At 36.7% G+C, this 27,820-nt stretch overlaps 2 protein-coding genes and 1 pseudogene across 11 annotated transcripts in view; all 3 read right to left on the bottom strand.

Moving 5' to 3' along the window:
- The window catches only part of RMDN1 (regulator of microtubule dynamics 1), a 56,269-nt gene that overhangs the window by 20,984 nt on the left and 7,465 nt on the right, over positions 1-27,820 (bottom strand). For 4 of the 10 annotated variants that reach the window (XM_049633198.1, XM_049633188.1, XM_049633189.1 and 1 more), the window contains exons 2-4: positions 16,042-16,159; positions 8,236-8,332; positions 6,025-6,184 (exon numbers count right to left, since the gene is read on the bottom strand). In XM_049633198.1, the coding sequence (XP_049489155.1) occupies positions 6,025-6,184; positions 8,236-8,332; positions 16,042-16,159 (375 nt within the window). The other 6 variants (XM_049633193.1, XM_049633195.1, XM_049633190.1 and 3 more) reach the window with 5 other exon arrangements.
- On the bottom strand, positions 11,464-14,425 carry LOC125924571 (L-lactate dehydrogenase A-like 6A). Its single transcript, XM_049633187.1, is given in 3 exon segments — positions 11,464-12,959; positions 12,962-12,979; positions 12,982-14,425. Coding segments are annotated over 3 exon segments (1,128 nt in total). The 5' UTR covers positions 13,589-14,425; the 3' UTR covers positions 11,464-12,456.
- On the bottom strand, positions 24,043-27,720 carry LOC125924573 (homeobox protein TGIF1-like; annotated as a pseudogene).

The raw sequence follows: 27,820 nt of genomic DNA, 5'->3' as shown, positions 1-27,820 counted from the left end.
TCATGACCCCATGATCATGGGATGGAGCCCCCTATCAGGCTCCCTGCTGTGCGTGGAGCCTACTTAAGATTCTCTCTTTCCCCCTCTGCCCCTCTTGTCCACTCACCTACTCTCTAAAAGAAAAAAAAGAAAAAATAAAAACCCTAAATAATCTACAAAAAAACTAGTAGATAGAACCAATAAATGAGTTTAGCAAAGCTATAGTATATAAGATCAAATATCAGTTGCACTCCTATACACTAGCAATGAACAATCTGAAAATGAAATTAAGAATTCCAATAGCATTAAAAAGAATAAAATACTTAAAGAATAAATCTAACCAAAGAAGTACAAGACTTGCACAATGAAAATTACAAAACACTGTTGGAAAAAAAAAAAGGATCTAAATAAATGGAAAGACAACACTTGTCTGTGGATTGGAAGACACAATGCTGTCAAAATGGCAAACTACTCCCCAAACTACTCTACAGACTCCATGAAATCCCTATCAAAAACCCAACTGGCTCCTTTGCAGAAATTTACAAGCTGATCCTAAAATATGTATGAAAATTGAAGAAACTCAGAATTCTCAAAATCATCTTAAAAAAGAACAGAGGACTCACAGTTACTTATTTCAAAACTTTTCACAAAGCTATAGTAATGAAGACATCGTGATACTGGCACAAAGACCAACAGGTCTACATGTAGACTGATGAAAGAGAATTGAGAATTCAAAAATAAACTCATACATTTATGTTCAACTGATTCTCATCAAGGATGAAAATGGAGAAAAAAGAGTCAACAAATGGTGCTGGGACAACTGGAAATTTACATGGAAAAGAATGGATTTGAACTCCTACCTCACCATGTATAAAGGTTAACTTTTTAGGATCAAAGACTAAATGTAAAGGCTAAAAGATATAAAACTCTTAGAAACAAATAGGTGAAAATCTGTGTAATTTTGGACTGGACAAGAGTTTAGATATGACACCAAAAGCACAAGCAATCAAAGAAAACTAAACTGGACTTCTTCAAAATTAAAAACTTATGCATCAAAGAACATCATCAAGAAAGTAAAAAGACAATCCACATAATGGGAGAAAATACTTGCACATTATATATATAACCAGAGACTAATATTCAGAAAAGACTCTTAAAACTAAATAAAGGGGCCCCTGGGTGGCTCAGTTGTGAGTGTCCAACTTCGTCTCAGGTCATGATTTCATGGTTCATGAGTTTGAGTCCCACATCAGGCTCGCTGCTCTCAGTGCAGAGTGTGCTTTGGATCCTCTGTCCCCCTCTCTCTTTGCCCCTCTCCACTTGTGCTCTCTCTCAAAAATAAACAAACAAAACCCTCAACAATAAAAAGACAAACCCAGTTTAAAAATGGGCAAAGAATTTGAATAGATATTTCTCCAAAGAAGATATACAAATGTCAAATAAGCACATGAAAAGATGCTCAACATCATTACTCATTAGAAAATGCAAATCAAAACCATAAGAAACCACTTCACACCCAGTAATTGTTAATTTTTTTTAATGGATAATTACAAGAGTTAGCAAGGTTGTGAAGCAACTGGAACCCTCTCATACATTGCTGTCAGTAATGTAAAACAGTACAGCTACTTTGAAGAACAATTTGACAGTTCCTCAAAAAGAATTACATAGAATTACATATGACCCAGCAAGTCCATTCCTAGATACATACTCAAAAGAACTGTAAACAGGTATTTAAACAAATATTTGTACATGACTGTTGATAGTTATACTATAAACAATATCCAAAAATGTGGAAATAATCCAAATGTCCATCAACTAATTAATGGGTAAACAAAATGTGGTATATATATCCATACAATGGAATATTATTCATCCATAAAAAGGAATAAAGTACTGATACATGTTACAATGTGGATGGGCCTCAAAAACATGATAAGTGAAAGATGTCAGACACAAACGATCCCATTCTGTATGACTCCACTTCTAGGAAATATCCTGAGTAGGTAAAGCCATAGCGACAGAAAGCAGATTAGTGTTTGCCAAGGGCTGGAAATAAGAGTAAATAGAAAGTGACTACTTAATGGGTACAGGGTTTCCTTCCAGGGTGATACAAGTGTTCTGGAACTACACAGAGGTAATGGTTACACCACATTGTAAATGTATTAAATGTCACTATATTGGGCACTTTAAAATGGTTAATTTTATGTTGTGTGAAGTTACCTCAATAAGAAAAAAAAGAAGTGAAAGCAGACGTTCACACAAAAACTTGTACACAATTGTTTACAGTGCTATTATTCATAATAGCAAAAAAGGAGAAACAACCTAAATGTTCACCAGTTGATGGATAAACAAAACTGGTATACCCAAACAATGAAGTATTACTCAGTCATAAAAAAATGAAGTACTGTCACATACTCAGTATGGATAAACCTTGAAAATATTATGCTAAGGGAAAGAAGCCAAACACACAAAGGACACATATTATATGATTCCATTTATATAAAACGTCTAGAACAGGCAAATTCACAGAGACAGAAACTAGATTAGTGCTTGGCAGGGGACAGAAAGTGGAGAATTGGGATTAACTGGTAATAAATATAAGGTTTGTTTTGGGAGTAACAAAAATATTCTGGAATTAGACAGCGATGATGACTGCACAACACAGTGAAAATGCTAAAAATCCACTGCAGTGTACGTTATTACAATAATGAATTTTATATGATGCGAAATACAGAAGTAAAAATCAAAGACTTATCACCTGTTTACAAGTATATGTTAAATATAAGGACACAATCAGTTAAAAGTAAAAGGACAGAAAAGGATGTAACATGCTACAAATTCTTTCATTAATCAAAAGAAAATAAGAGTTGCTATGTTAATATCAGACAAAGTAGACTATAAAACCAAAAGAAAAAGAAAAAAACAAACAAAAAAACCCAAGAGTTATTTCAAAGATAAAGGGGATCATTTTATAATGATAAAGAGGTCAATGCATCAAGAAAATATAATCAATCCTAAATGTTTATATTCCTAATAACAGCACTTTAAAATACATGCTGCAAAAATTAATAAATTGCAAAAAGGGGCACCTGGGTGGCTCAGTCAGCTGAGGGTCCTTGATTTCAGCTCAGGTCATGATCCCAGGGTTATGGGATCAAGCCAAGCATCAGGCTGTGTGCTGACCATGGAGCCTGCTTAGGATTCTCTCTGTCTCTCTCTCTCTTTCTCTCCCTGCCTCTCTTCCCCTGTTAATGCTCACTCTCTAAAAAAATTTTTTTAATTAAAAACAAAAACAAAAACGCAATATCTATCAAATTAACCAGGATTCTTCACAGAGCTAGAACAAAAAAACCTAAAATTTATATGGAACCAGAAAAGACACCGATAAGCCAAAGCAATCTTGAAAAAGAAAACCAAAGCAGAAGGCATCACAATCCTGACTTCAAGATGTATTACAAAGCTGTAATCATCAAGACAGTATGGTACTGGCACAAAAACAGACACTCACATCAATGGAACAGAATAGAGAACCCAGAAATGGACCCACAAACCTATGGCCAACTAATCTTGACAAAGCAGGGAAGACTATCCAATGGAATGAAGACAGTCTCTTCAGCAAGTGGTGCTGGGAAAAATAGACAGCGATATGCAGAGAAATGAATTTGGACCACTTTCTTACACCATACACAAAAATAAACTCAAAATCGATGAAAGACCTAAATGTAAGACAGAAAACTATCAGAATCCATGAGGAGAAAGCAGGCAAAAATCTCTTTGATCTTGGCCACAGCAACTTCTTAACATCTCCAGAGGCAAGGAAAACAAAAGCAAAAATGAACTACTGGGATCCCATCAAAATAAAAAGCCTTCTGCACAGTGAAGGAAACAATCAGCAAAACTAAAAGGCAACCGACAGAGTGGGAGAAGACACTTGCAAACGACATATCAGATAAAGAGTTAGTATCCAAAATCTATAAAGAACTTATCAAACTCAACACCCAAAAAACAAATAATCCAGTGAAGAAATGGGCAAAAGACATGAATAGATACTTCTTTAAAGAAGACATCCAGATGGCCAACTGACACATGAAAAAATGCTCAACATCACTCATTATCAGGGAAATACAAATCAAAACCACAATGAGATACCACCTCACACCTGTCAGAATGGCTAACATTAACAACTCAGGCACAACAGATGTTGGCAAGGATACGGAGAAAGAGGATCTCTCTTGCACTGCTGGTGGGAATGCAAACTGATGCAGCCACTCTGGAAAACAGGATGGAGGTTCCTCAAAAAATTACAAATAGAACTACCCTACAACCCAGCAATTGCACTGCTAGGTATTTATCCAACGGATACAGTTATACTGTTTTGAGTGGGCACATGCACCCCAATGTTTATAGCAGCACTATCAACAATAACCAAAGTATGGAAAGAGCCCAAATGTCCATCAATGGATGAATGGATAAAGAAGCTGTGGTCTATATACATAATGGAGTATTACCCAGCAATCAAAAAGAATGAAATCTGGCCATTTGCAACTATGTGAATGGAACTAGAAGGTACTATGCTAAGTGAAATTAGTCAAAGGAAGACAAATATCATATGACTTCACTCAGATGAGGACTTTAAGACACAGAACAGATGAACACAAGGGAAGGGAAGCAAAAGTAATATAAACACAGGGAGGGGGACAAAATATAAGCGACTCTTAAATATGGAGAACAAACAGAAGGTTACTGGAGGGGTTGCGGGAGGGGGGATGGGCTAAATGGGTAAGGAGCATTAAGGAATCTACTCCTGAAATCATCGTTGCACTATATGCTAACTAACTTGGATGTAAATTTTAAAAAGTAAAATAAAATTCAAGAGAAAAGAAAGAAAAAAATTTAAAAATACTGCAAAGAAACAAACCTACAACTATACTTGGACATTTCAACATCCTTCTCTCAATAATTTATAGAGCAAGCAGACAGAGTATCATTAAGGATACAGAAGACTCAAACAGCACTATGAACCAACTTGACCTGAATGACATTTATAAAATACTCCCAACAAGAAACTGAATAAGCATTCTTTTCATGTGCACAAAGAAAATTTACAAAGCTGGGCCATAGTCTGGGTTATAAAACAAATCTCAACAAACTTAAAGAATCCTTATTTTTTATTTTTAATATAAACCAGTATTAATCAGGGAGGGGGTGCTGAGGGAGACTGGCCTCTAAGAAGGGAGCATTTAGAAATGGTGGAGATGGAATTTGGCTGTCACAATGACTTTGGGGGTCTGCTGAGGATAGTCCAACATGATAACATGATGTCCTAATCAAAAGACAAATAATGTCCCCATGTCTCCCTACAGTGTCCATTGAAAAACATTATTCTAAACCAATTAGGAAATTCAGAAAGTAGCAGAGTTACATGTGAAAGTTACACTAGGTCTCAGCTGTCCAGCCACTCTACTCTCACCTCTACATAAAACAGAAATATAATGTGAGGAAAATGAGTAAACAATTGTCAAGTGCTTATACTACTAGGAATAAAGGTATAGGTAATTCATGAAACTATTAACTGTTTAAAAATAAGCATACACAGGGGTGCCTGGGTGGCTCAGTCGGTTAAGCATCCGACTTCGGCTCAGGTCATGATCTCGCAGTTTGTGGGTTCGAGCCCCACGTCGGGCTCTGTGCTGATGGCTCAGAGCCGGAGCCTGCTTCAGACTGTCTTCCTCTCTCTCTGCCCTTCCCATGCTCATGTTCTGTCTCTGTCTCTCAATAATAAATAAATGTTAAAAAATTTTTAAAAATAAAAAAATAAGCATGCACAAAACTAAGTTATCAACACACTAATAAAGTTAGAATAAATGTTCAAGAATGCAAAGAAAAAACTACATCTTTTTGAACAAATGTTATAAAAATAAATCTCTTCCCTACTTCTTTAATGTAGACAAATTTTCTTTCCCACATAAATCAGGAATCATAGGTAGGTATAGACTAATGTACCTCTCAATAGATAGTAACAGTTTATTATATTAAGGACCTCACCTTATGAGCTGCAAAACTGCGTTCATTTTTTTCTAGTGCTCTTTTTGCATACTCTAGGGCTTCATAGACCAAGAGCTTTTTCTCCTCTTCTGAGGTTCCACTAAGCTGAGCTATATCACGTGATGCCCGTGCCAAACGCCACAGTAACTCTGCGTCTTCACTAATTTGAAATAAATATAAAATAACCAGTTTAGCTCAAATGTAAAAATTGTTAAAGGTCACAGCACTAATGAATACATAATGATGGTCTGACAGGTCAGTGAAGATTTAGCAGTGTCAAAAGTCATTATTCACAATGCTATATTCTTTCACACAAAAACTTTATTTGCTAAAATTTCCTACAAAATACTACACATAAATATTAAACTTTCTTATGATATCTAAAATACTAACTTCCTTAGAAAAGACCTTTGTATTTTAATTCTCCAAACACTTGCACTACAAATTCAACATGTAACTTAAGGCTTTGGCACTTCAGACAACTCACTACCTGGTTCAGATAGTCCCATAAAATAAATAAGTTTTATAGACAGGATCATGCTTTAAAAAACAAAACTGCTATATCCATAGACCAAAATACAGTACCTGGCACACAATAGGCATATGATAAATATGTGTTAATAAATGATTGAATATAACAAAATCTCAAGATAAATCCTATGTTTGCGTGTGTCATCCATTCCATGATGCATGAAATATTTCAAGTAAGGGCACTGGACCCCTTGAAGAACTTCCATTTGAAAATACTTTTATAAACTAAGAAATGGTTAATAAATGAAATAGTAACCATAATTAAGAGTTAGAAATATTATTTAAAACATTAGTCTTTTAATCCTTTTTATTAAATGTCTGCCCTTAAGCCCATTATATATTTCTTAACAAAAAATGGTATTCACCTGGGGGGCCTGTGTGGCTCAGTCGGTTGAGCATCCAGCTCTTGATTTCAGCTAAGGTCATGATCTCACGGTTATGGGATCAAGCCCTGCATGGGGCTCTGCACTGACAGCAGAGCCTGCTTGGGATTCTCTTTTTCCCTCTCTCTCTGCTCCTCCCCTGCTCACGTTCTCTCTCGCTTACTCTCTCAAAATAAATAAATAAACTTAAAAAAATGGTAGTCACGTAAAATTTTGAAACTAAAGGTAGCAACTGTATATCTATAATTAAATATGGGGTAACTATCTTACAGCTTGCTTTTCAAGTAATTACTGAAATGACTATAAAATACCAAACCAGCCCCTACAAGTAACTAAGGGGAACATGGAGAGGAAAAAATGGATCCTATAGACATTTGGGAAGTAAAATTGATGGGTTGTGGTGGAAAACTGGTCTTGGGAATCTAAGAAAGGTAGCTGAAAATGACTCAATATCTTTAGCTTAGAAGATTAAGTAAATATGTGGTCTGGCAATGCCATTTTAGCCTTATTTAACCTATTTAATAGGGTAGAATCTCCTTCCACTTGAATCCTCCCCCAAACTGACTACATAGTGATACTCTGGACTAAACATGTAATCTAATACTTAAAATGGAAAAAGGAGGCATTTTTAGTTTCTCTAAAAAACTGCTTCTAAATTGATACACAGGGGCGCCTGGGTGGCTTAGTCATTAAGCGTCCGACTTCAGCTCAGGTCATGATCTCACGGTTCATGAGTTCAAGCCCCGCAATGGGCTCTGTGCTGACAACTCAGAGCCTGAAGCCTGCTTCGAATTCTGCATCTCCCACTCACTCTGTCCCTCCCCTGCTTGCACTCTCTTTCCCTCTCAAAAATAAACATTAAAAAAAAAAAATTTGAAGTGATACACAGATACTATTCAATGGTGGCATATGATCATCCTAATTCATTTATATCCTATGCCAGTAAGAAATTAACTTAAAAAGATGAGAAATATACAACATAGATATATGAGATAACCATATATTCAACAACTACCTCATATGATCCAAAGCAAAATAACAAATGTAAAAAAAATACTTCAACATTCTACTAGAATAACTATGGAGAATCACCTTTATTAAATCATTGAGATACATGTGGCACTTGTGAATCATTTACTGAAACATTATACTATAAATTAAACACTAAGAAACATTATTTTGCAGTAAAATTTTTTTTAAAAAATATAAAAATTTCAAGCACCAAGAACCATCTTAATTGTTAAATAACAAAAACTTTGAGGAAACTGCAAACCCAAGCCTATCATATATTGCCTACCTTTCCTTGTATTGAGTCAGCAACTGATAAAGTTTTTCTGTTTCTCCACTCTCATATAGGTAGTCTGCTTGTTCAAGAATTTCTTCAACTCTGAAGACTAAAAATGAAAAAGACACAATAAAGTAGGTCTTCCCAAGCCAGATGGCAATAATGCTAAGAAATATAAACACTTTCATATATAAGAAAAAGAAATTAGATATAGAAATCACCTATAAAGAAGTATCAGAAATTCTGAAGAACCTATATTTAAGTGTAGTAGAAATAAGTAAATGAAGCTATCGCAGTTAAGTGTTTACTGAAACCGGAGAAAAGAAAAACATAGAAAACTTATTGTGGAACTGACTAAATATATTTTTTTAAATGCAATTTCCTGCAAGAAAGTTATGGTACCCTTACTCTCCATACACACAAACTCTCTGTTGTCGTTGCTAAATACCATTCATTGTTGAAAATGATGATGTAATATCCACTTCCAGTACTGAAAATTATTAATTTGAATGAACTGCACCACACTGTTTCACTAGACTCTATGATCTAACTTACACAGATGCTGTTATAGAAAGAGTCAAATCTGTCATCAAAAACTTACATGAATTTAACTACACAGAGAATCTGAAACTACCCTCACTGGCACTATACACCAACCAATTCATTAACTAGTTTATACATTACTACAAAACATACAAACCTTATAGACAACATGATGCTCTAAAAAAAGTTGATTAGTTCCTGAAAAAAAAACAGTAAGCTTGAATTTCAGGATATTCCAATTATTACTAAGGAACAACATACGGAATTGTCTTCTATAAGGGTACAGTATTACTTAGTCCTACAGATAAGCCAACATTTCAATATGTTCAATTAAGTTTATTATTTACCTTAGTATGCTTTAATTGATAAGAATGTATTTGAGGTTTAATTTTTTTAAAAATTAAGCTCTAGACCAGAAAAAAATCTCCTGAATTTGACACTATATGAAGTATTTTTTTACTAAGTTAGCATCATGATATACTTATAACTAGCTTAAGAAAAATTAAATGAATTCGCAAATTCTTCTTTAATCCTACCTCAATCTGGTTGGGTGTTAGAATTTAATATTCACATGGCTGGTTAACTTTCTTAAGTTTGCTTCCATTTTATTGTATATTTTTATCAGTGGCTGACTGTCCAAATTTGGGTTACAACAACCCAAAGATTTTTTTTTAAGTAATCTCTACACCCAAGCTGGGGCTCAAATTCACAACCCCAAGGTCGAGAGTTGTGTCCTCTACCAACTGAGCCTGCCAGGCACTCCCAACAACCCAAAGATTCTTAAAAAGTAGTAATCTTTGCATTCTTAGTCAATATTTGTGGTAGGCAGAATAATGGTCCCCAAAAGGTCTACATCTTAATCACCAGAACCTGTAAAAATGTATAGGTCTCATGGCAAAGGGGAATTAAGTTTGTAACTAGAATTAAGGCTACTAATCAGCTAACCTTAAGATAGGAAATGATCTTGGATTAGCCAGGGGGCCCAATATACTCCCAGGAATCCTTAAAAGTAGAAGACGAAGGCAGAAGAAGAAAGTCAGATGAGGTATAACAAAGAAAACAAGGCCAGAGTGAAATGATTGCTGGTTTGTAACATGGAGGAAAGGGGTCTTCAGTAAAGGAATGTGGAAAGCCTTTAGAAGCTGAAAATAAGAATTCTCTCCTAAAGCCTCCAGAAAGAAATACAGCCCTGCCGACTCCTTGATTTTAATCTACCGGGACCCATTTTGGGGACTTCTGAACTACAGAACTGTAAGATAATAAATCTATGTTGTTTAAGGTTACTAAATTTGTGGTAATTTGTTACAGCTGCTGTCACACAAAACTTATACAATATTAAAAATACTAATCTGGCATATTTGAATGTATACATGGTATGTGTAAATAGCAAAGCTATATTTAAATCTATTCACTGATTTTTCTCAGACTTTCCAAGAAGACTGATAGAGATTACTGTCCTTAACGTGATCTAGGAATGCTTCAACTCATCATCCACACAATTAAAAGAAGAATGTAGAAAGAAAGTTAATAATTTAAAATGATTTAAATCTTTTGTGCACTATTCTTAACTTCTTAAATCACTTATTTCCTATTTCTTTATTATACAGTATAGTACCATAAGCTATAATATCCAGGGTTTAAATATGTTTTTAATTCTTAAACAGAAATTTCTAAAATCATACAGTGTGCAATTTATAAGAAAAAAATGCACTTACTCTGACACTACAGACTCACATAGGCACTAGGGTGGGAGCATACTGTAGACCACTCATATCTGCAAATCAGCTGTGTTTTGTTTTGTTTTGTTTTTTAATTGTTTAATGCTCTGTACTTTTCCTGAAAATATTTAAAAATAAGCTATGTTACTGACATAGAGAGACCATATTCTATAAAATGGACTACACTTTTAAAGTAAATTACTTTTCAACTTAATAATGAATATCCAGGATGAACTGAGATATTAATTCAGCTGTACAATGAAATCTTAAATTTAGCCTAAAATGAATATGCACAAGATCATAATTTTTAGAATTTAAAAAAATGTCACTGATGTGACCTAAGTTAGTAAATTTTGGCTTTCTGGTTTTTCTTGGTACGTGTACTCTTAACCATGTGAGAGGTATCTGGACAAAAACTCTACTCCTCTAAGCAAGCAAAACAGCTCTATTTCTAGAAGTTTCTCCTTATAGAACTTACAAATGAGTATCTAGATTTTTTCAGATACTCTAGGATTTTTCTAGGGTTAGAAGGCTCTAAGTAGCAACATCATCAAAATTTAAGGCAAATTTTTCACATCAACAATACTGTGCCTAAGCAGTACTGGATGCACAGTACCTCTTTATGCCCTGCTGTAGTACAATGAAACACAGATGAAGGAGCACTAGCCTCAGTTCTGTAGATTCATCAAAGAGGAATCAATACAGGTATATGAAGAGAGACAAGTGAAGTGATATGACGAATCTTTATTTACTAATGGGCCACTTATAATTATCTTTTAGGTACTTTACAAGTGAACTTTCACACACACACGCGCGCGCGCACACACACACACACACACACGAGTACTGTGACTGTATTAGCATATCTTTAGGAGTTTTAAATTTTGTCTATTTTAAGGAAATAATGAAAAACTTTCTACTGGAGTTCTTCAATTACAACCAAGTGGGTATTTGCATTATCTTGTGGTAAATATAGACATTACCATTTTAAAAATGAGTCCCACAATCCCATCCAAATGAAAGGTCAAAAAAATATATATGCCCTTAATTTCTAAAAACATCTCACTTCAGAATAGGATTTTATCCCAGTATATTGATGAGGAAAAAAAATTTTAATTGGCTTCAATGGTGAAGCAACTCTAAAGAGAAGCAGTTTTGATGAGCAGAATTCTCTAAAGATCATTTCCTAAAAAATATAAAGATCACAGCACACCAAATGGGAGTCAGATATATGACAGAGTAAAACTTGTAAGGAGTGATGGAATTAAGACTTTATAGAAACATGAATCATTTTCCAAGTTAAAAGAAAATCTGATCTCTATATTTTATCAATAATTGATTTTTTTCCCCAAGGGCTATGGCCTAGTCTCACAAATTATAATGAGCATGCCAATCAACTAATTATAAAATGACATTTTATGTAAGAAAACAAAGCTAAAGAAAATCAAAGTAGGCTAAATAAATATCCATACTCCATATTTTGTATCAACGTTCTAAGTGCTCAAAATATGCTTGAAAACACAGGAAGGATTCTAAAATATAAGGCAGCTTTCATTAAAATCTTTAATAAAGACAATACATTTAGATTTCAGAATAAGTTACACCTTAGAATATTAAAAATTGTTTTTCAAGGTCAAATCAAGGTTTTATTTGGTGTTAGAATTGGAATCAACAGAGCTATTTTTGTTTGTAAATACTTTTATTTTTATATTTGTAGAGGAAGTTACAACTTTTTTTTAAAACAGCATATAAATGAATATGAAATCCAGCCAGAATGAAAGAATTGGTATATACTGGATGAAAAGAACCAGAACTTCTATAACACGTTAAACACATACATCATACATTTAGACCAAATAGCAACTACTATATATATACATATATGAATTCAAGTTTATTCAAAAGTTTGATATATAATCCTATTAACTACTATCTCTCCATCAATAACTTCATAAGGGTGGCTTTAAACACCTTAAACCTTGATCTCCTTATTTCCCAGAGCTTTTCTGCACTCTTTCAAACAGACCGCCTCTTCAGGGGTCAGGTTTATTTTTAGAACGTCTGCAATACCATCCTCTCTCAGGATACAAAGAACACTAAGGAATACCTTTTCATTTATTCCATAGAGGCCTTTAGTTATGGTGGAAATTGGATGCACTCTCCTAAGATAGTTCAAAATGCTTTCCATTAAATTAACTACAGATAGGCCAACAGCCCAATTACTATAACATTTCATTTTAACCATCTCATAACCACAGGTTATCACTTCTTTGGGGACATTTTCCCAGTGCTCAGGATCTTTATCCATTCCTATTTCTGAATTCAGATCCTTCAACGGGATACCAGCAATGTTAACTCCACTCCACACAGGTACACTTGAGTCTCCATGTTCTCCAAAGATCCATCCATGACAACTTCTGGAGTGGATACCGAGCCTTTGCCCAATAAAGAAACAGAAATGGGCAGTATCCAGATACAGCCACTTCCAATAACAGGGAAAATGCACTCAACTTCCAAGCTACATAAGTTAACATATCCACTGGACTGGAAACCACTATCATTTTGCACTGGGGACTATACTGGGTAATGTTGGGAATCATTAATTTAAAGAAGGACACATTTCTCTTGACTACATCAAGGCATGTTTCTCCTTTTCCTGGACATGCACCTGCTATGATAATCACTGGGTTGGAGTTTGCACTGACAAGGTAATCTTTGCTGGAAAATATATTTGGCATTTTCATGAAAGAGCTGCCATGTTGAAGATCCACTGTCTCACCCTTCAGTTTGCCTTCATCAACATCCACAAAGGCAACTTCATCACTCAAGCCTTTGAATAAGATGTTGATACCACAGGCCATGCCAACTGATCCAGTTCCTATAACGGAGATCTTATTGTGATGAACTGTCTCCTCTGAAGTGAAATTCTTAGTAAGCTCACACCTGAAAGTTATAATCTTGGAGATTGGACTGAAGGACCAGCTGTCCCTAAAGGGGATGCATGCCACCTGGCAGGGACACAGAGCCATCCCTAGGCAAAAGAAATTCACTCCTATGGTGCCTGGTCTCTGGCTTGCCCACAGGATTCCCCCAGCCCAGCTCATGGTGTCTCATGCAAGAAGTAGAGGAAGAGAATGGGGAAAAAAGCCACACCAGTGTTCTCTGAGGCACAAAGAAACAGGTTTAATACACTAAACCCCTAATTCTCCTCCCCCACCCCACCCTGCCAGCTAGCTACTGTGGCTACGCAAGACCACACCCAGTTTGTGCGACCCTCACAAGCTGTCTAGCACATTAAAATGTTCTTTTTAATCTACTGAATACACAGTAATTTTAAATAAAAACACCTTTGAAAAAAGGAGCTATTACCATTAAAGCTAAAATTAATTTCACCTTTGCCTCTCTTTTGTTGCTCAGGGAAGCACTACAAATTTGCACTAATTTTCTGTAAGGAAATGGTGCTAAAGCACACTGAAACTGTGACAGATGAAAAAAAATTGATTAAAATTCTCATTTCTGCTCTGACACTTTGACTTTGAAGAAGTTTTAACTTTGAGCTTCTTTTCAAAAGTTAATACTATAATGGGTGGAGCCCGGCTGGCTCAGTCAGTAAAGAATGTGACTCACGATATCTCGGTCCTAAATTTAAGCCCACCTTGGGCAGAGTTCACTTTGAAAAAAATAGTAGGGGCACCTGGGTGGTTCAGTCGGCTAAGTGTCCGACTTCAGGTCAGGTCATGATCTCACAGTTCGTGGGTTCGAGCCCCACATCGGGCTCTGCGCTGACAGCTCAGAGCCTGGAGCCTACTTCAGATTCTGGGTCTCCTCTCTCTGCCCCTCCTCCACTCATGCTCTGTCTCATTCTGTCTCTCAAAAATAAATAAATATAAATTTAAAAAAATTGTTTTAAATACCATAATGGAATACGAACACACACACACACACACACACACACACACACACACACACACAGAAAAATCTTAAAACTGCAACACCTCTCAAGGATAAGTTTTAAAAAACTATCATGTCATAATACACTTTTGTCCTAACTACTTTACAAGGTTTCTATGAGAATTGAGGTTAGGGTGAAAAGTCTACGGAATCAAATCCTCTACTTTATCCTTCATAAAAATTATCCATTAAAAAAGGAAAAGATAAAACAAAAACATAGTAATTCTCAATTATTTGTTCTTTTAAAGATAAGAATAGTCATGGGCGAATGAAATCAATAAATAACTAGTAGTTTTTGGCTAATATTCTCAAATTCTTCATCTATCACAACTTTAAAAAGAACATCTATTCAAAATAAAATCTCTGCTTCCTTCCCCAGTCACCTTCTTGATGATTAAAAGGTGGGGACTATAAAAAATAAAAAGGTTTAACTCATAAATTAAAAGTTTTTTTTCCGGGGCACCTGGGGCAGTCTGTCAGTTAAGTGTCCAACTTTGGCTTAGGTCATGGTTTCATGGATCGTGAGTTCAAGTCCCACACCAAGCTCTCTGTTGTCAGCCCAGATCCCAATTTGGATCCTGTCTCCCTTTCTCTCTGCCTCTCCTCAACTCCCTCTCTCTGTCTCAAAAATAAACAAACATTAAAAAAAGGGTTTTTTTCCTAATATACTGAAATTATGGCTCTCTCTACATACACAACTGGTTTAATTACATTTAATTATTTACATATGGCAAGTCTATGTTTACTTATCTATAGAATGCCAAATAAAAAATTTGATGGCATTTTTTTACTTTTCTATCAGTTACTTGATAGTTAGTACAAAATTGCATTGTTGGTAAATAAAATACTTCTACCTCAAAGTAATTGGGCCTTTCCTAACTATGCCAAGAAGAGTGTAATACCTTGGAATTAAGGAAACAAAAAAATCATTGTGTCATAAGGGCCAGATATAGTCTTTGTGGTATATATATCTCTCCCTGACAAATCCCTCAACCGTTTAAAAATGTAAAAAAACAGGGGCGCCTGGGTGGCTTGGTCGGTTAAGCGTCCGACTTCGGCTCAGGTCATGATCTCATGGTCCGTGAGTTCGAGTCCCGCGTCGGGCTCTGTGCTGACTGCTCAGAGCCTGGAGCCTGTTTCGGATTCTGTGTCTCCCTCTCTCTCTGCCCCTCCCCTGTTCACACTCTGTCTCTCTCTGTCTCAAAAATAAATAAAAACGTTAAAAAAAAAAAATTTAAATATCTGGTAGAACAAATTCTCTCTGCTTCCCTTTAAAAAAAAAAAAAAATGTAAAAAAACATTCTTACCTCAAGGGTCCCATAAAACTACAAAGTATTAATAGAGTATTTCTCACTGAAGGAACTCTAATTACTAGAAGAAATTATATATATATACAGATATATATACATATTCACACAGATATAACATACACAGATACATACATATATATATTATCAGACTCACTAACAAGTAGAGAAAAGCAGAAAATAATATAGCCTTTAACAATGTTAGTTTCATTACCTATTCAAAAACAACTCTAAGTCATTGACAAAATATAAAAAACATAAATAACTCTAAGTAGTCCACATGTTTAGCTTAGGCTTACCTTTGGCTATGGCATGAACCACAGCAGCCTGGGAAAATACTTGATATGCTTCAAAACCCAAATAAGATAAGGCTGAGAATAAAAGGCTTCTTTTGAAAGCTCCTAGGTTTCCCATCACCTATGGAAACAATTATGGTCAGAGTTATCAAACACAAAATTTGCAGGAACAGCTACTCCTAGCAAAAATTAATTAAAAAAAAAAAAATCACATCAATTTTATCCTACCCCCAAAGCAATCAATCCTAAGCATATTGGAAGTTCAGGGGTACCTGGTTGGCTCAGTCAGTTAAGCGTCCGACTCTTGACTTTGGTTCTGGTCATGGTCTGGCACAGTTCCTAGAGTTTGAGGCGTGCATCAGGTTCTGCACTGACAGTGCAGAGATTGCTTGGATTCTCTCTCTGGCTCCTCCCTGTCCCTCTCTCTCTCCCTCAAAATTAATAAATAAACTTAAAAGAAAAAGAATATTGGAAGTTCAAAATTTATTTCATCAAATTCTTCAGTGAAACTACTTCACAAAGTTACCTTATAGGGAGAGTATATCCTTTTTCAAGAAAAGTTTCATAACAATGGCTAAGGCTAATGATAGTAACTTATCTAACAATCACAGTTATGCTGGTAAGTGCTGCATTATAAGATCTACATTTCATTTTTAAAAATGTTTTTCAAATGTTTATTTATTTTTGAGAGAGACAGAGACATAGCACAAGCAGAGAGGGGCAGAGAAAGAGGGAGACACAGAATCTGAAGCAGGCTCCAGACTCTGACCGGTCAGCACAGAGCCTGACGTGGGGCTTGAACTCACGAACTGTGAGATCATGACCTAAGCCAAAGTCAGATGCACACCCAAATGAAGCACCCAGGCACCCCAGATCTATATTTCATTTGAGGAGGCATGGATATTGTAACTGCATGAAATAAAATATAAGATTCTAACATATAAGTACCAATCTTAACAGATGAGATGAAAATTATCAAATATGGTGATTACTACACATAAAAAATATGCATGGCTTTTAAAGATATCTTCAAAAGTGATCCACAAAACCCAGTTTTTAATTAAACAATAAAGAGCATATTCAAACATATTTATAAATTAATTTTCATAATTATGGCCAGAATTCTCAAAACCAATGGTAAAGAAGGAGTATATATATGGACATCACTCCACCAATTCTTTGCTACAACAGTTCTTCTCTTTCACATAAATAGTATCATTTTTTCCCTTTCTGTTGATTCATTCCCACTGGTATGAGCCAAGCTATACTATCTTTATAAGTTGTGGTTTTCTTTTATTAATTTTTAAAAGTTTTAAGTTTTTTTTAAATTTTTTTAATTTAATTTTAATTTTCTTAATTTTAAAAGTTTTCTTAAAAGTTTTAATTTTAACTTCCTCTTGAATTCACTTCTCTCTTTAGTCTCATTTCTAACTTCTCTTTACAGCAAAAGTTTTAAAAAGTTGTCTCTACTCAGGGCACCTGGGTGGCTTACTTAGTCAGTTAAGTTTCCAACTCAATTTCGGCTCAGGACATGATCTCATGGTTCATGGGATGGAGCCCCATGTCAGGCCACACTAACAGTGTGGAGTCTGCTTGGGATTCTTTGTCTGATTCTCTCTGCCCCTCTCCCTGCTTGTATACATCAGTGCACTCTCTCAATATAAATATTAAAAAAAAAAAAAAAAGTTGCCTGTGCTCTGTCTCCACTTCCTCTCTTCCCATTCACTCTTGAACTCACACAAATCACTTTTATCCCCACAACTCCACTGACAGTGTTCTAGTTAAGGTAACCAAGGATGCAGCTATTTCCTATGGTCAATTCTGAATTCTCAGCTTCCTTGTCCTATCAACAGTATTGGACGGTTGATCATTTCCTTTTTTTTTTTTTTTTAAGTCATGAACGGCTCTTTAATTTTTTAAAGCAACTTTATTGAGACATAAGTGACATAAAATAAATTGCACAAACTTAACATGTACAATTCATTAAAGCATGCATATAAACCCATAAAACCATCACTATGACCACAATCAAGATAATGAAAATATCCACTACCACCACCACCCTCAATTTCCTCATGCCTCTTTCTAGTCTATCCAGCCCCTTTCTTCAGCACTTGCTGTGTTCTCTCACTCTTGGAACACTTTCCTCTTGGCTTTTGGATACTACTATCATTATCTGCAGTTTCAGCAACTGCTCCTTTGCTTTGGTTGGTTCCTCACTAGCCAGGAATATTCTGGGCTTAGTCCCAGATCGTTTCTCTACTTGTTTCATTTTGGTGATCTCATGTCTTTAAATACCATCAATGTGTTAAAAACATACAAACAAAATATGAAGTCTGGATGACTCCTCTGAATTTCAGAATCATGCATCCAGCAGCTTAATCAACATCTACCTCCACATGAAGTACAACAGGCATCTCACATTTATAAGCTAAAACAGCTACTGCTTCCTTTAACTTTACCCACCTTACAACTTCCCTTTTCAGGGTAAATGGAAACTAGAGTTTCCATTCTTCCAGATGTTTAGGTTAAAAAAAAAAAAAGCCAACAAAAAACCCTGTAGCCATCCTAGAGTCTCTCTCATGACTCACATCTGACCCATATTTTAACTTCTCATAAGGATCTAGGACAGGAATGAAGAATCCAACATACTCCAATTTGCTGAGTGCTTTGTTTACTTTTTTGAGCATGAATATTCAAGACACTGCACAAAACTGGATTCAAAACAAAACAGCAAAATAGGAAAACTGATTTGACAAAGTTACAATTTTAACATTTAATTTTCTGAGTTAATTCATATTTACCAAGGAGAAGCAAGATGGGGTTAGGGACAGAGGGTATGGGGAGTGAGTGTGTATGGTGGTAGTGATACTTAGAAAAAGAAGGAAAAGACTAAGATTTCATCAGTAAGTCTCCTAGTTCCCTATTTTTACTGCAGATGTATCACAAGGTAGAAAAGTTTGCAGAGATTATTATAACTTGAGAAAACTATACATTTACAGTGTTCAACCTCCATGCTGATGTCATGCTCAACAAATAATATTCTAGCTTTCTGAGAGGGGAGAAAATGCAGTATTGGGCAGCTGACATTTATATTTCTTACCGTAAATTAATGAAGTGACAGTTTACCAGTTGTACTCTTTTACTAGTTTGGTTAATGTGAAGCAGCTCTCTGCTCATCTGTGAGAAAATAGATAAAAATCATGTTTCTGGAACTAAAAATAAGTCAATTAAAAGAATCAGGACTCAGTGGCCCCCTAAAGACACTAACAACTTGTGAGACTCTGAGACAGTTAGAATGTGCCATTTTACTTTGCACCTCCAATACTCTGTACGATGCCTTTCATATAATGAATTCCCAAAAAATATTTTTCAACCGAAGAAGCAGGCTATGTCCTAGACAGATCTTTTCTTCAACATTGATTATACTAAGTTCAAGCTAGAAGGAATTCAAAAATACAAACTCATCACTAGATAGAAAGGAATGTGTGCCTACCATCTCCTGGTTTTCTTCCTAATTTCCTGTCAGCTCCTCCTCCTCTTAAATGTTGGAATTTCTCCATAGTATGTACTAGGCCTTCTTCTAGTCTTACTAGAAAGTACTTTCAACCTCTACCATGTCATCATTTACAACTATATGCTAAAGACTCCTGAATCTGTATCTCCAGCTCAGACTTCAGAAGGTAAACACCAGACCTATCAAACTACTGTCTATTCTATACGTCAACTTGGCTATCTCATGACAGTCACGTTAATTAGCCCAAAACATAGCCCAAAACATCTCATCTCCCTCTTTACCTCTCCAAATTGCTTCTGTCCTCCTATTCCAGCAAATAGCGTCACCATCTATCTTGTTGTTCTAGCCAGAAACTTGAAGAACTAACTCGACTCCTTCCTTTCAACTTCCACATCAAAGCTATTTTTAGGTCCACTAAGTTCGAATCCTTAATGTACTTTGAATGCATCCACTTATTTCCATTTCCATGGCTACCACTAAAGTTCAAACTACTACATTTCTCACCTGTGCCATAGCAATGATCACTTATCGGGTGTACAGAATACACTCTAACCTATCCATTCTTGGTCCTAGACAAAGTTATTTTTTGCACAAAAATCTGATCAAATAATTTCCCTGTTTAAAACTTTTTCATGGTTTCTTATAACCTTTAGAAAAAATTAGGGGTGCCTGGGTGACTCAGTCAGTTGAGCATCCAACTTTGGCTCAGGTCATGATCTCATGGTTAGTGAATTTGAGCCCCACATTGGGCCCTGTGTTGACAGCTCAGAGCCCGGAGCTTGCTTCGAATTCTGTGTCTCCTCTCTCTGCCTCTCCCCCACTCACATTCTTTCTCTCTCTCTCTCAAAAAATAAATAAACATTAAAAAATTTTAGAATAAAATCAGAAATACTTAACATCATTTATAAGGTTTTCTGAATCTGGTGTGGTAGGCAGCCTCTAAAGCAGTCCCCAGTGGGCCTGGTTCAAGATGGCAATGTGGAAGGATCCTGAACACATGTCCTCTCACAGACACACCAAATCTACAGCTACAAGTCAAACCATTTCCTCTGAAAGAAACCCAAAGATTAGCTGAGTGATTCCTTCACACTACACAAATGGGGAAAAAAATCCACATGAAAATGAGGAGAGGTGAAACAAAATCTTGCTATAAACCCCAACTGTGGTATGCTAACCCACAATCAGAAGGGAACTCACAATCCCAAGCTTCTCCCTGAAGAGCAGAATTTGAAAACCACATCAGGTACCCCAACTTTTAAGAACTACACTCAAGAGACAAGCCTCCAAACATCTAGCTTAGAAAGTGAATGGAGTTCACATCCATGAGATCTACAAGACTACATATGGGTAACCAAAAACAGTTCTTAAAGGGTTTCTGCAAATTCGCCCACCCCAGAGCCTAGCACAAATGCAACTAATTGAGAAGTACCCACACTTTCTGTGAAAAAGACTTACTTGTGTATCTTAAAACTTCAGCCTGAAGGACAAGCATCTAATTTAATACATATCTAGAGGCCTTCAACAATTTCCTCCAGAGTCCTCGGAGGAAAGGTGCAATCATCGTGCTCTCCCTCTGCTGTGCTCCAGGTCATGGGATCAACTGAAAAAGATATGTACACTTCTAGTACCCCAGCTTCTTTTGCAACTTCCACTTAGGGGATGCCACTTGAATGCCTGGCTCTGGTGGCCAACGGGGCTTACATTTGCGGGCATAATAGGATTTCAACAAATACTAAAACAGTTCTTAACAGGCTTTCCCCAAAGCTGCCGCCGCCCCCCACCCCCAAACCAGGGCACAGCAGACCAAAACACATCCCCAGTTATTCTGTTAAAGAGGCCTATTGGCTTATCTTTATAGCTATGGCCTGAGTTACAGGCTTCTACTTAAAAACACATCTTGGGGCCAACCACAGAGACTAAGGAGGCTGGTTGGTAGGCAGCATTTTCACACTCTCTCTCTGTCCCATCCCACACTGTCAATGTCTTGAAGAAAACAGCTTGTGTAGGCATCTGGCTCACAGGGTTTTGCAGCTGCAACACAGAGGAAACGGAAATATAGCCCACCAGGCCCCCCACCCGCTCTAACAGCCTGGTTCTGAGGGTCAGCAAGGCTTGTGCTCAGGGGTTCAATGGAATGGTAGCAAACAAAGAAACAGTTATTAACTAGCTATCACCCCAGAGCTCAATACAAAGGGAGCAGACAGAAAGCCCAACTCCCAGTCTTCCCCCTGAAAAAGGGATACTGGCATACTTTAAAAGCTACTGCCCTATGGTCTGGCTTCCAATCAGTTTGACTCTACGTACTGACTGAGATCCTCCCTCTTAGGACACTGACAGGTCTTGGCACAACCTCAACTACTAGGAGCCACTAAGAATAAAGCTGCCTGGATAATCACAAAGGTTTGAGAGACAGCTAAGAACTAGGGCAGGATTAAATAAAGCTACAATGGCTTCTCCTACAGAAGCCATTCCTTCAAGAATGGAAGAGACAGCTGTTTTAGCTAATGCATAAAAATCTCAGAGTCAAGGGGGAAAAAACAGAAGAATTATGCTACAAATAAAAAACAAAGTAAAACCTCAGAAAAAGACCTTAATGAAACAGAAGTAAGTGAATTACCTGATTAAGAGTCCAAAATAATGGTCATAAAGGTGCTTACCAACCTAATAAGAATGAAAAAAGTGATAATTTTGAAAATACAGGAAAGTACCAAAGAGAAGTCACAGAGCTGAAGACAATAACTACATTGAAAAGTAACTAAGAGGGTCGCCTGGGTGGCTTGGTCGGTTAAGCGTCTGACTTCGGCTCAGGTCATGATCTCACGGCCCGTGAGTTCGAGCCCCGTGTCGGGCTCTGTGCTGACCGCTCAGAGCCTGCAGCCTGTTTCAGATTCTGTGTCTCCCTCTCTCTCTGACCCTCCCCTGTTCATGCTCTGTCTCTCTGTCTCAAAAATAAATAAACGTTAAAAAAAAAAAAAAAGAAAAAAAAAAGAAAACTAAGATTCAACAGCAGACTAGATGGAATGGAAGAAAGTATGCATGAACTCTAAGACAAGGCAGTGGAACTCATCTAATCGGTGCAGCAAAAAGGAATGAAAAAGAGTGAAGACAGCTTAAGGGACCTATGAGGCAATATCAAGCAGATCGACATTCATATTATAGGTGTCCCAGAAGGAGAAGCGTAAGAGAAAGCGGCAGAAAACTTATTTCAAGAAAGAAAAGACTGAAAATTTCACTAACCTGGGGAAGAAAACAGATATCCAGATAAAGAAAGCAGAGTTACAAATAAGATGAGCCCAAAGACACCCACACCAAGACATATTACTACTAAAAAATCTTAAAAGTGGCAAAAGAAAAGCAACTTGTTATATACAAAGTAAACCCTTCACACAAGAATGAACATATATTTCAGAAGAAACTGCAAATCTGAAGAAAGTGGCACATATTCAAAGTGGTAGAAGAAAAAAAATTGCCAATCAAGAAGAGTCTACCAAACAAAGTTGTCCTTCAGAATTGAAGGAAAAATAAAGAGTTTTTCAGATAAGCAAAACCAAAGTAAGTTCATCACCACAAGACCAGCTTTACAGGTAATCTTAAGGAGTCTTCTTTAAAGAATCTGAAACAAAAGTGCTAATTGGTAACAGGAAAACATGAGAATGCAATGAGCTCTTTTAATTTTTTTTAATCTGTATTTTTGAGAGAGAGAGACAGACAGACAGAGAGAGTGCAAGCAGGGGAGGGGCACAGAGAGAGGGAAGCACAGATTCCAAAGTAGGCTCCAGGCTCTGAGCTGTCAGTACAGAGCCCGATGCAGGGCTCGAACTCACAAACCATGAGATCATGACCTGAGCCTCAGACGCTCAACCAACTGAGCCACCCAGGCATCCCAAGAATACAATTAACTCTTGAACAGCACAGTTTGAACAAAAAGGTTTTAATTTTATGGATCCACCTATGCCCAGATTTTTTATAGTATGGTACTGTAAATGTATTTTCTCTTCTTTATAATTTTCTGGATAATATTCTGTTTTATCCAGCTTACTTTATTATAAAGATATAAGAATATTATAAAAATTATAAGAACATATAACATTTAAAATGTGTTAATTCCTTATGTTATTAAGGCTTCCTGGTAAGCTGGTAGTAATTAAGTTTTTGTACAGTCAAAAGTTATACACAGATTTCATCTGCATGGGGGGGAGGGTTTGCTGCCCCTAACCCCTGTGTTGTTCAAAGATCAACTGTATAACTCTCATAAGTAAAGGCAAATATAGTAAAATACAGAATAATCAAATGTTGCAAAGGTGCTAGGTTAATCACTTACAAAGCTAGTAAGATTAAAGTATGAAAGTAAAAATAATTGTAAATTCAATAATCTGTTGAGGAATACACAAAATGAAAAGAAATAAATCATGACGTAATGACACTGAAAACACAAAATGTGGAGGGAAGTGTAAAAATATAAAACTTTAGAATACATTCTACGGGTACCTGGCTGGCTCAATCAGAGAAGCATGTGACTTTTTATATCAGGGTCATGAGTTTGGGCCCCATGTTGGGTTTAGAGACTACTTAAATAAAGAAATAAACTTTAAAAAGGCTTTTAGAAAACATTTTGACTAAGTGGCTCTCGACTTCAAATAGACTGTTGTAACTTTTTTTTTTTTAGGAAAATACTTCATTTTGTCATGGAAAAAGGCATCAATCAAGATTCATCCTTGAGAAAAAAACTGAAAATTTATTAATTAGTATGTGGGCATCCTGTTCCACATGAAAATGAGAAGATACTATAGGTTCTCTAAGTATTGCAGTCTGGGAAAAAAATAAAAAGGGAAGGGAGAAGAGAAATAGAGAAAAATAAAATCACGTGATTTGGATAACCATCTTACATTATGAATAACCTACCAAGAAATATTTTTTTAAAAATCCTTTGTTTCTACAGTAGCTTTGAGTTTATAGTTCTTGGATTAATTGTATTTCATTGAAGACAGCTCAGTAACAAAAAGCTTCATTTCAGCAATCCCATGTTAAATATTAGTTTAAAAAATACATGAAATAGGGACACTTGGGTGGCTCAGTTGGTTAAGTGTCTGACTCTTGACTTCGGTTCAGGTCATGATCTCATGGTTCCTGAGATTGAGCCCTGCATCAGGCTCTGTGCTGACAGTGCAGATCCTGCTTGGCAGTCTTTCTTTCTCTCTGTTCTTCCCTCACTTGCAGGCATGCACGAGTGCTCTCTCTCTCTAAAAATAAACTAGAATACACATATACATATATATGTTTGTGCGTGTGTATGTGTGTGTGTTGTAAAATAATGCGATTTATTTTTTCCCATCACCCCGGAAATCATAACATTTGTGCAAACTGTTTCGTTTGAAAAAGGGTTAAGCTGTAAATTTTGCCTGAAGCACCATATTTGCAGCCCAATTGAATGCAACATCCACTAGAAGCTGAAATCCACTAAAATCCTAGTTGAGGTTCAGTGCAGTAGGGGAGGAGTGTTGAAAAGACCACTCTGTATATTTGTACTTTGTCTGGATTTACACGTGTCCTTTCAGCAAATGAGGGAGGTTGTCTGTAAAGCTGCTTGCTGTATTTTCCAGTATAACTGTGTTTTGTTCCACAGCAACTGGCTGGCAGAGACAGAAAGGTATGTTTTTCAATGCAGTCACGATCATATGACAAATCATTGATGGACGGGCCAATATTGATCCTGGGGATGACGGCTTGGGGACAGTGGCCTCCCTGGGGATGGGTTTGGTCCAGCTGTACAGGAATGCAATGAGCTCTCTGCTAGAGATGGTATAAAGTTTTTGACGCACATTGCTGACTCCACAGAGCTCACTTCAGAAATCCTGGCCCCATGGCAGGAAACTGTGAACTGATTTGGATCTTTGCCATCTTTTCTCAGCATATCAGTGAAGTGTCTGCAGCAAGTGATGATAAATCAGTTACAAACATGTAGTGTAGACAGGCATGTTTGTTGGAACAGTAATGCTTTTTCTTGCTCTGAAGGATAGGCATTGTATCAGTGCTCATACAGCCAATCACAGAGAATCTGAACAGATTCCTTGAGCAGGTTGCCCTTCTGCCTTCTCTTGCTGCACCAGCAGAGGAAAGGTCCAGGGGGACGTACATGTTGTCATGATCCTCCATCTCACTGTTCGACGCTGAAACAACACCTTTCTTGCTTTTCATTCTGGAATTCCCTCTCCCCTCCCCCCAGTTCCAGCATAGGGCAATGTGAGGGTCTCCAAGGGCCAGGAGTGGGGACAGAGTGGGGACGTGACTGTTGTCCTTTCTGGCCAACTCTCCTGTAACTTATAATTTGTAAGATGAGCTCCAGCCATTATTGTTAATCAAGGTGCTCAGTTCCCAGGCACCTGCTCCTTGAATTGAACTGAAGTGACACTTGGACTTCCTCCTGCTACAATGTTCTGGCAGCCAGCCAGGGGCTCTCCCCTGCCCAACTCACCATCCTCCCCACTCCTCTCCTTTGTTCCCGCTCCTGCTTGGTGTATCTCAGCACTGTCAGAATAAGACAGCTATTATAATTCTTAAAATGTTTTGTGTAAGGCTCATGGTAACTGCAAAGCAAAACCAATAAACACACACAAAAGAAAGTATTCTAAGCATACCACTACAAAAAAATCATCAATCACAAAGGCTGAGAGCAAGAGAAGAAAGCAACACAGGAGTAACAAAACAGCCAGAAAACTATAAACAAAATAGCAATAGTAAATTCATACTTAACAATAATTATTTTAAATGTTAATAGACCAAATTCTCCAATCAAAAGACAGTAGATGAATGGATTAAAAAAAAAAACAAAACAAGGGGCATCTGGGTGGCTCAGTGGGTTAAGCATCTGACTTCGGCTCAGGTTATGATCTCTCAGTTCGTGAGTTCAAGGCCTGCATCGGGCTCTGTGCTGACAGCTCAAAGCCTGGAGTCTGCTTTGGATTCTGTGTCTCCCTCTCTCTCTGCCCCTCCCCCACTCACACTGTCTCTGTCTTGCTCCCTCAAAAACAAATGTTAAAAAATAAAAATTAAAAAAAAAAAACAACAATCAGACTCTACTATATGCTGCTGCCTACAAGAGACATACTTTCGCTTTAAGGACACAAACTGAAAGTGAAGGGTGCAAAAAGATACACGATGCAAATGTGAACTACAGAAAGGTATACTTACATGAAATAAAGTAGACATTAAGACAAAGATTATAATGAGACAAAGTCATTACATAATGATAAAGGGCTCAATCCAACAAGATATAATACTTGTGAATATTTATGCACCTAAGTATATAAAACAAGTATTAACAGACCTAAAGGCAGAAATAGCAATATGGTAATAGTAGGGGACTTCAAGCTTCACTTTCATAAGTGGCTAGATCACAAAGACAGAAAAGCAATTAAAAAATATAAGCCTTAAGCAACATATTAGACCAGATGTACTTAACATATACAGAACATTCCATCTCAAAGCAAGAGAATACATATTCTTCTCAATGGAACATTATTGGGGACAGATCATATATTAGCCAGATCATAAGATCATATATTAAGTCTTAATAAACTTAAGAAAACTGAAATCATATCAGGTGGTTTTCCAAACATAATGGTATAAAACTAGAAATAAATTACAAGAAGAAAACTGGAAAATTCATATATCTGTGGAGATTAAACATCATGCTACTGAACAACCAATAGGTCAAAGAAGACATCAAAAGAAAAATTTAAAAATACTTTGAAGCAAGTGCAAGTGGAGATACAACATATCAAAACTTATGGGATGCAGCAAAAGCAGGTCTAAGAGAAAAGCTCAGAACAATCTATTCCTACATTTAAATAAGCAAAAATAAACCTCCTAATATGTAACCTAATTTTACATCTCAAGGATCGAAACAAAAACAAAAAAACAAAAAATAAACAAACAAAAACACCCTGAAAGCTAGTAAAAGAAATAACAAAGATCAGAGGAGAAATAAATGAAATAGAGACTAATAAGATAACAGGAGACTCACTGAAATAAGTAGCTGGCATTTTGTAAAGATAAAACAGGGTCACCTGGGTGGCTCAGTCGGTTGAGTGTCTTCAGCTGAAGTCATGATCTTATGGTTCATGAATTCAAGCCCCACATTGGGCTCTGTGCTGACAGCTCAGAGCCTGGAGTCTGCTTTGGAGAGAGAGAGGGAGAGAGAGAGAGGGAGAGAGAGAGAGGGAGAGAGAGAGAGGGAGAGGGAGAGAGAGAGAGGGAGAGGGAGAG

The sequence above is a fragment of the Panthera uncia genome, chromosome F2 (genome assembly GCF_023721935.1).
Source record: "Panthera uncia isolate 11264 chromosome F2, Puncia_PCG_1.0, whole genome shotgun sequence".
Classification (NCBI taxonomy): domain Eukaryota; kingdom Metazoa; phylum Chordata; class Mammalia; order Carnivora; family Felidae; genus Panthera; species Panthera uncia.
Note: the sequence above shows the minus strand (reverse complement) of the source record. Positions and strands in the feature narration are given on the sequence as shown.